The sequence below is a fragment of the Condylura cristata genome, unplaced genomic scaffold (genome assembly GCF_000260355.1).
Source record: "Condylura cristata isolate star-nosed mole 26May11 unplaced genomic scaffold, ConCri1.0 scaffold00011, whole genome shotgun sequence".
Lineage (NCBI taxonomy): Eukaryota > Metazoa > Chordata > Mammalia > Eulipotyphla > Talpidae > Condylura > Condylura cristata.
This window is the reverse complement of record NW_004567112.1, coordinates 15,715,431-15,724,902: the sequence shown is the minus strand read 5'-3', so window position 1 is coordinate 15,724,902 and position 9,472 is coordinate 15,715,431. Positions and strand designations below refer to the sequence as shown.

The 9,472-nt window shown below is 33.7% G+C and overlaps 1 protein-coding gene across 2 annotated transcripts in view; it reads left to right on the top strand.

Annotated features, from left to right (window-relative positions):
* Positions 1-9,472, top strand: part of SLK (STE20-like kinase) — a 42,807-nt gene that overhangs the window by 27,206 nt on the left and 6,129 nt on the right. Inside the window, exons 13-17 of one of the 2 annotated variants that reach the window (XM_004680463.2) lie at positions 4,262-4,391; positions 4,953-5,077; positions 5,877-6,065; positions 6,925-7,050; positions 7,916-8,029. In XM_004680463.2, the coding sequence (XP_004680520.1) occupies positions 4,262-4,391; positions 4,953-5,077; positions 5,877-6,065; positions 6,925-7,050; positions 7,916-8,029 (684 nt within the window). The remainder of the gene's footprint in view (positions 1-4,261; positions 4,392-4,952; positions 5,078-5,876; positions 6,066-6,924; positions 7,051-7,915; positions 8,030-9,472) is intronic. The other variant, XM_012723796.1, reaches the window with a different exon arrangement.

Below are 9,472 nucleotides of genomic sequence, written 5' to 3'. Positions count from 1 at the left end.
AGAACAGAAAAATATAGAGGTTGAGTATATAAGCTATGCACATACAAAAACAATGCTTTTAAAGACACCATTATTTCTATGAAGTTCAAAGCTAAAAGAAAAATGTTAAATAGTAACTTTAAGCTGTAGATCAAACTTTTATTATTGTTAGCAACATAAACAACCTAAATCAGATTTTAAATATTATCTATTGTTAAAAATGTTTTTCTTTTTGATTCAGAATTTAGCAGTTAAAAAATAGATAAATGATTCTAGGTTGAACCAATTAAGAAGGATGAATTTCTTTATAAAACTAGATAAATTAGCACTTTTAAGAGCTTTTTTAGAATTATCTCACATGACTTTGCACACTTGTTTATGGTAGAAGTCCACCTTTCTTATAAATAAGCTTGCACTTATCATGGAAGCAAAGAGAAGTGAACCTGATTTTATTATATATGTCAATGAAAGGAAGAAGGATAACAAAGTATTTATTGCTTTGAATTATCTTTATATGATGGCTTTATGTGATTTTAAAAGTAGTTCTCAGCATTTTGAATTTTACAGATCAATGAAAATAAGCATAGAAACAACTAAAATGTACCCTTGGGGGTGATGAGATGGACTACCATTAATTTTTTTGTTTTTTAACTTAGCCAAGTAAGTTTATTTAAAAACAAAAATTAGAATTTTTTTGTGAACATCATCAAGAGAGAATATTTTAAGTATAAGAAAATGTAAGAATATTAAAACATATAAGGAAAATAAAAATACCCTGTTTGAGTAAATTTAGTTGTGATTTTATTTTCTTTTAATTTGTTTTGCCAGTGCCAGTGAAAAAATATTTTCTTGGCCTGATGTGGTAATTACAAGTTAAGGTGGTGCTAACAAACACAGCATTTGTTGTGTGTCAAATACTGTTCTAAGTGCTTTTTTTCTGTGTGAAGTCATATAATCTCACAACATAAGAAATAGTTACGTTTATTACCTCCATTCTATAGGCCAGGGAGTGCAGGAAGGTTGAGAGACTCACCCAAGATCACATAACTGGTTAGTGCTAACACCAGAATTCTCATCCATGCAGTTCCGGCTTCACATTTCATACACTGAAACCCCACACCATCCTGCTTGTCATTTGTAAGCCACCCTTTCTGTGCTAATACAAACTCTTAGCAGCTTGGTCCAGTAGTTGTTGGCCATCTCTTGTTAATAAATGAGGAGGAAGTCCTTACTGGCCACACATGTGTTTTTGGGTAATTTGGATTTCGAACCAGGTAACAATAAGTTCACCTGTAAAGGAAGGAATATAAACTTTGAATTCTAAATGTAAGTCTCTAGAACTGAAATCGAGAATTTAGTGTTGAATGAATTTGGTGATCCTGTGCTTTAATGAAAACTTTGTTGGTTATTTTTCATGTAATTTTGATGGCTATCCTATATTTTCCAATTAAAATCTGAAAGCTGAAATAAATTTCTTTCTGTAACTTCAGTAAAGAATTTAGTAATTAAGAAATTTCAAAAAGTATTTCTTTTTACCTGTTTTTGAAGAGCTAAAACTTGATTACAGAGTATTTTGAACATTTTTTGAGAATTCATTAATTATTCATACTCATGGTATTAGAATGTAAACAATGGTTTTTAGAAAATTGTACTTCCAAAAGCTTTTGAGCTTGGAAAATACATCTAGAGGATCCTTCAAAAAGTGAGGGGCTGTGAATCTCTGCACCTCTGTTTGTATTTTAAAGCAATACAGTTTACATCTGTTTTATAAACTGAGACTTTTTGTGTGAGTTTTTTAAAAAAGAAGGTTAAATGGATTTATAAAACAATAGCAGTGAACTAGAGTTTGGAAAATACTCAAATCCTTCATTTTACAGATGAGGAAGAAGCTTCTCTGGTAAATGGCTTATTAAGAATCTCAGCATTTGTATAATTATTCTTTCCACTTACAAAAAGTCTTTGAGCTATATTCTCACCTGGGAGGTGCCTTGTATTCTGATCCACAGGGCGTTGCCCAGGTCATGATTCAGTCTTTTCAGTTGTCATCTTGTGCAGTCTTCAACGCCCAAATGCAGGATGTAAGTCCCACATATTATAGGAGGATGCCTTCTCCTGTTCTACCTGCTTTTCCTTTGACTCACATGTGCCTTTTCATTGTTAGTTTTGTTTGTTAAAATCTAGAAAATTAATTGACGATAACGTCAGTAATGACAATAACAGTAATAACCTGAGATGAATTTGATGGTATTGTATTCTTCAAAGAGTTTTCATAGTTGGTTCTTACTGCCATCACCCTGATGTTTGTATAGTGTGTATTTTACCTGCGAAGAAATCAAGGCAGCGAAAACTAAGTTATCTGCCCTAAGTCACAGAAGAGATTAATGGTAAAGCTGGAAGTGGAACACTCCTAATATAGTGTTCTTTTTTTCCCCCTAACTACTCTACCACAGATTTTAATTGGAGATTTTTGTCTTTTTCAAGAAAATTTTCCAGTAGTATTTTAATAAGCTTTGCACATGTGAGAAACTGAATGCTGTGATTAAATTTTATTTTTGTGTGAAGTGAAAATATGTTTAATAGATAACAGATGTTATCTATATGTTTATGGGCATGGTCAGAAAAGCCATATTAAAAGTGATGATTTTCGTTGCCTCTAGATTTTGCTACTCAAAGTATCCATAATGAATAGTGAGTTAATATTCTCATGCTATAGTTGTGAATTAAGCCTGGAATTCCAAGCTGTATTCTTTCTCACAGTTTACATATGAAAGCAGTTAGCTCATTTAACACTGTAATTTTTGTTTGTGATGTTTGATATATACAACTGGAGTAGATAGAACACAGCTTGATTTCAACCTCACTTCTCCCCTCTCCTGCAATTAGTCTTTTTTTTTTGGTGGTATTTGAGCTGTTGAACTCTATAGTTTTCTGAAAGAGTAAATTTGAAAGCATTAATTTTTTTTTAATGAGAGGGAGAAATTATGAATTATGATCACTTTTCTGATCATCACCATTTTTAGATTTTGAGTTAAAAAAGTCACATTTTAGTAAGGCAAGTTCCTTGAGGACCACTGTTAACTCATTCTTTGTGCATTAAAGGCTGTGATCTAGTTCCTGTCAGATTCTGTCCAAGGCCTATAGAATAATTTCCAAATGGATCTTGGGGTTTTATCTTCTTCTGGATGTGAAAGAGGAAGAGTTACAAATAAAGTGCTGCTTCAGTCCTAAATTTCTTTTTTTTATGTATATAATATAGCTTATTTTTACATCATTTTGTCCATTTCTCATCTCAATTGTAATCCCCGTGTGTTCCCCATCACCAAGAGTCCTAAATTTCTAAATCCACACTGAGATTGATCAGAGTATCCCTTGAGCTAATCATAAACTGCTGTAACTGCCTAAGAGACGGATAGAGATCCAAACATTTACTTTTATTTCTTCAATTTGGATATATTGCTCCTTTCTATTGGTGTATATATTAGCTAATACCTTAAGTCATTTTAAAATTTTCTTGCCTTCTACAGTAATTGAAGAATTTTTTAAAAGCATAAAATTGGTATTTGGTAGTTAATTTGTACTCAGTATTTGTTGAATGAATATGTGAATCTCAAAACGTAGAAATCTCTGTTTTTATGGAATTTTGTTTATAGAGTTATAAAATGTAACTTTCACTTTCCTATTACTGGTTCATGTTTCTCTGGTAATGCATCATTTCTCATTAAGTCCTTAAACTGTTGCTCTTCTTTTTAGATACAGGCTATCTCTATTAGTGTAGCTGTATTATTTCCTCCTTTATTATATTTTTTTTTACAAAAATAGTTTAAAATCCTTGTATGTTTTACTTATTTGTTCTTAATTATCTTCCTAAAAGGAATTTATTATTTTTATCATACATATAAGACAAGAAATAGTCTTGTCTTTATGTGGTATGTTACAGTTTGAGAAGCTATGAATTTATTTTCACAAAGATGGCATTGTAATAGGACTTTTTAATATGATGTGTTACAGCTTTTTCTTTTTTTAAGTGTACTCTTGATAGTGAGTTTAGTATATTTTGTATTATAGTATTTTTTTCTTAGCTTGAATTGGATGACTAATACATTTATGTTTTATATATACATATAGGTATATGTAATATAATGTTGGTGATTTTTTTAATCCAATTAACTTTAGAAACTTGGTTTAGAGACTTGTTAATCACTAGTATATAGTCATATGGATAAGTAGATGTTTTGCTCAGTAAATACTTGTTTGTCTACTGATGGTTAACTATGTCTAATAGGAACAAGAGTTTGTTCAGAAGCAACAACAAGAATTGGATGGCTCTCTGAAAAAGATCATCCAGCAGCAGAAGGCAGAGTTAGCCAATATTGAGAGAGAGTGCCTGAATAATAAACAGCAGCTCATGAGAGGTATGTGAAATTATGCAGCATGTGTACACATAGAAAGTGGTAGCTCCGAAACTTTGTTGAGATATACCTTGGAATGATTTGAGTGCTATCCTTTGCTAGAGTGGTAGAGGAAAAAATAAAGTTGATGTAAATAACAGGAAAAATACTTTGTAAAATTAGGAAATACTACAAAATACAGAATTCCTTTTTGAACTATAAGCATATAATCACTGAAATATCTTTTTGTCCAAATAATCCAGAAATATACCAGTGTACTTTGGAATTCTAATTATGACTTACAACTTTGTACTGCCTAAGTGTTAGATGGGGACCTTAGGCACTTATTTCCCCTAACAAACAGTTTAGATATTTTTTGTTTTTTATTAGGATAATTAAATTAAATGTTGGTTTTGGAGGTTAGGACATTCTATCTTTGGTAATACTTCATTTATAACTCAGGACGTTAGTGCATGTTTTTATGTTAGTGTGCACAGAACACTTTTTTGGTAAATATTTTGAAATGAAGACCAAAATACATAGTAAAAAGAGCAAAGTGATATTTTGAAAATTACTTTATTTTAGCTCGAGAAGCTGCAATTTGGGAACTTGAAGAACGACACTTGCAAGAAAAACATCAGTTGCTTAAACAGCAACTTAAAGATCAGTATTTCATGCAAAGACATCAGTTGCTTAAGCGCCATGAGAAGGTGAATAAAAGGAAATTCTTTCATTTTTTTGTTTATTTGAAAAGTTTGCAGAATGATTCATTTTGAAACATTTTTTAGAGAATATACTTTAGATTTCTTTTATCTTAAAATTGCTTAAGTTTTGAGTTATTAATGTATATTGGTTATGGATATAAACTTTCCTACAATTCCAAGGGAGATAACTAATTATAATGCTTATAGGCTTCTTATATATTACAGTTTTCATCTGGTCTCTCAGATGTATCTATTTTGTCTACATTTATGAATTAGTTATTTTTATTTAAAGGTTTACTTTACTTATTTGTGCATATAAGAGTTGGGATGTAGGCTAGAGATGGAGGAGCGGAGTGAGAGGATTAACAAAAAGAGTGGGAGTAGAACAGGCAGATCTACTGAATTACACTGCTAATAGGAGTAGCAGGCATGACAGGAGAGGTCTGGTGCACCATGTAGGTCAGCTACCTCGCTGGAGATCGAACTCATCTGTAGTGACTGTGGGTAGCATAACCCCTTGTATCCCCAGAGAAGCCCTGATACAGTTATTTTTAAAATGTGGACTCTATACTTAGTAAAAGCAAATTTCAATATGAGACTTCTTATTTCTAATAGTTTTCCTTTTCTTATATATATATATATATGTGTATATATAATATATATATATATATATATAATGCTTAATTTGCTCATCAGTAACAAGGGAGAGAATAATTTTGGAAAATAACAAAATAACATATTTGAACTTACATGTGAGTATGAATATTAAATTATTCTGTGTTCTTGGATGCTGCTGTTTTCTTAGGAAACAGAACAAATGCAGCGTTATAATCAAAGACTTATTGAGGAATTGAAAAACAGACAGACTCAAGAAAGAGCAAGACTGCCTAAGATTCAGCGAAGTGAAGCCAAGACGCGAATGGCCATGTTTAAGAAAAGTTTGAGAATTAACTCAACAGCCTCACCAGACCAGGACCGAGACAAAATTAAACAGGTAAATAGGAAAATTACTTTATTTATTGTAGGTTTAAAATATTTAAACCCCAGCATCTTAGGAAATATAAACACAAGTGTGTTGTAAACATTTAGAGTCATCTTGGGCTTATTGATGTTCTCTTTGGTTCTATGACTAGGGCCAGATACATAGCATATACAACTTAGTCTTCCGATGGTAGAGGCCACAGAGGGCAAATCCCTCCCTCCTACAACCTCCCATGTCAGATCCTGGGGTAGTGATCATCCTGGGAATGAGAAGACTTAAAGAGCTTTTTAAGTCAAAACATATGGCTCCACTATGTTCTACAGTTCCACAGCCCCACTATGTTCTACAGTTCCAACACACAAATGAACTAAGGTTGACTAAACAATTAGGAGGAGAAACAAGGTTAATCTGAAGTACCCCCTCCTCACCAAAACCATAATGTAGATTCCAGTTTTGAGTCACAGTATATTATTGCTTGCAGCTTTAGCTTATTTTTTTTTTTTTTTAAGATTTATTTATTTATTCATACAGAACTGGGGTACAGGCCAGAGATGCGGAGGGTGAGAGGATTCACCAGAGACAGAGTGGGGAGCAGAACAGGCAGATCGATGAAGTACACTGCTGAGGGGAGCAGCGGGCGGGTCAGGAGACGTCTGCCACGCCATGTGGTCACCTCCGGGGCAGGCGGGGATCGAACTCATGCGGAAGCGGCTTTAGATTCTCAGTGCAGTGCTTTAACCCGCTGCGCCACCAGGGAGGGCCTAGCTTATTGTTTTTTTCAGCTTAGTTAAATTATTTAATTATACCTTTGAAAAATACAGAAATTACTTTGCTCGTTAACCATATTTGTCATTGTGTTTCTTATTTATAGTTTGCTGCTCAAGAAGAAAAGAGACAGAAGAACGAGAGAATGGCTCAGCATCAAAAACATGAAAATCAAATGCGGGACCTTCAGTTGCAGTGTGAAGCCAACGTGCGAGAGCTGCATCAGCTGCAGGTGGTGATAGAGCATGAAGCAGAGCTGGGTAGAGGGCAGTCGCGTCTCTGGTTCTCAGAAGATAGTAACTTACCTAAGTAAACTGCACTGTACTCAGATGCTGGAGTTTAGAGTTTTGTTTCCTATATAGACCCAGATGGAAGTTAGCATAGTAGGCATTTGTTTAGGTGTTACATAACTGTGATTAATATAAACATAAAGCTAAATTAAAATCTAAGATATTGAGGCTTTTATAACATTTGTTTTAAAACTTCTATATCAAGTATTTTTGTTTATTTTGCAAAGAAGATGAACAGTTTTCAAAATGATATGGGCAGCTTTGTATCAGATTCTGAAATAGTTCATTTTCTTCAAGGTGTTTGAAAAATATAATAAACTATATGAGAATTTTTCTTAAAAGAAAATTAAAGGTTACTTTAGAGACTACTGTTTTGAGGTTTTATCTGGAGTATGCAGCGTACCTAATATATAGTCTAAAATGTTTAAAATAGCAATTGTGAATACATATTTCATTGCTTTACTATTTCCCAGAATAGTTTCTAATTTCTCACTGTAGTATTAGTAGGTAAAATGTGTGAAAACATTTACCTGAAGCATCAGTTTTATAAGCAAACTTTTTTAGAAAGGAAAAATAGGATCAAACTAATTATTTCTATTTAAGTTCTTTTCATATAGTTAAAGATCTAGTTCCTAACTTGAAGAATGGAGCTATGACTCTTCATAATAGTCTTGTTTCTTGAGGAGAATTCAGGCCTCAGAACTAACTTGATGTTTGATGAGTAATTTATTATTTTGGAAGATTATTGAATTTGTGAAAAATTGCCAAATCAGTGTGAAATTTCTTTAATCCAAACTTTACTTTCAGAATGAGAAATGCCACCTGTTGGTTGAACATGAGACTCAGAAACTAAAGGAACTAGATGAGGAACACAGCCAAGAATTAAAGGAATGGAGAGAGAAATTAAGACCTAGAAAAAAGGTAATTTTAACAGCTTTATTTAAAATGTATTTTTGCCTGTCCATTCACCCACCCACCCACCCACCCAGGTATTGGCTTTTTATTAAATAAAAGTCAAGTATAGTCTCAAGAGTGGGATATTCTGAAATGGAGAGATAAAGTTCTTTTTCCTCCAAAAGTTCAAAATTGAGTGATAGACATTTCCAGGTCAGTAGGATCATTACTGTGAAGAAAGTAATAGAAGACACAGAGGAGAGGAATACATGTACAATGAAAGGAGGAGGAATGCTTCAGTTTGCCTGTGCAAGTCAGGGCAGCTTTGGAAAAAAGACATGTAATCTCAAGGGTTTGCTTGTCAGGCAGGTTGAGGGCTGGGCAATTTAAACAGAGAAGAAAATAAGTGGAAATGATGTACACAGGAATCATGGTTAGTTCCCTATCATTGGAGGATTAGGGGAAGTATGTGCCTTTATAGGCATTAGGGAGGGAAAGGAAGGAAGTGATGGCAATTTAGACTGAAGGCGTCAACTGGAGACAGATTACAAGGCCCTTGTGTACTGGTAGTTGGCAGTGAAGCAAAAGAGCACCCATTTCTTCTATTTGTAATTTACTCCCTGTTGTCCTGCTCCAACTGATCAACCACTTCAACTCTGCTTTTGCTGGCACTTAATGATCCTCTCTATTTAATAACTCTCAGATTTAAACCTTTGTTATTTTCTCTCGGATTTCCCACCTGCTTTATATGTTTTCACCATTCCTTTCTTCCATTCATCTAATCAGACAATCAGCCCAGGAAGTAATGTACCTAGCACCAGCTATGTTCTAAAGGTTTCCAAAGGAAGTAAAATGACCAAGTCAGTTGATAATGTGACTTTTTAATTTAAAATTTAGTATTAAAATGTTCAACATCACTCGTAATAAGGGAGATGCAAATTAAAACCACAATGAGATACCACCTTACCCCAGTGAGAATGGCGCATCTTCAAACAACTAGCAACAATAAATGTTGGCGAGGATGTGGAGAAAAAGGAACTCTCCTGCACTGCTAGTGGGAATGCAAACTAGTACAACCACTATGGAAAAATGTTTGGAGGTTCCTCAAACTGCTAAACATGGAGCTTCCCTACGACCCAGCAATCCCACTCCTAGGCATCTACCCAAAAGATACAAAAACACTGATTGAAAAAGATACCTGTACCCCCATGTTTATTGCTTCTTTATTTACAATTGGAAAAACATGGAAGCAGCCCAAATGCCCAAAAGTAGATGACTGGATAAAAAAGATGTGGTACATATATACAATGGAATATTAATCAGCAACCAAAAAAGAGAAACACATGTCTTTTGCAGCAACTTGGATGGAGCTGGAAAAGATCATGCTTAGTGAGATAAGCCAGAAAGAGAAAGAAAAATACCGGATGGTTTCACTCATAACAGGAGTATAATGGACCAGACGAGAAAATA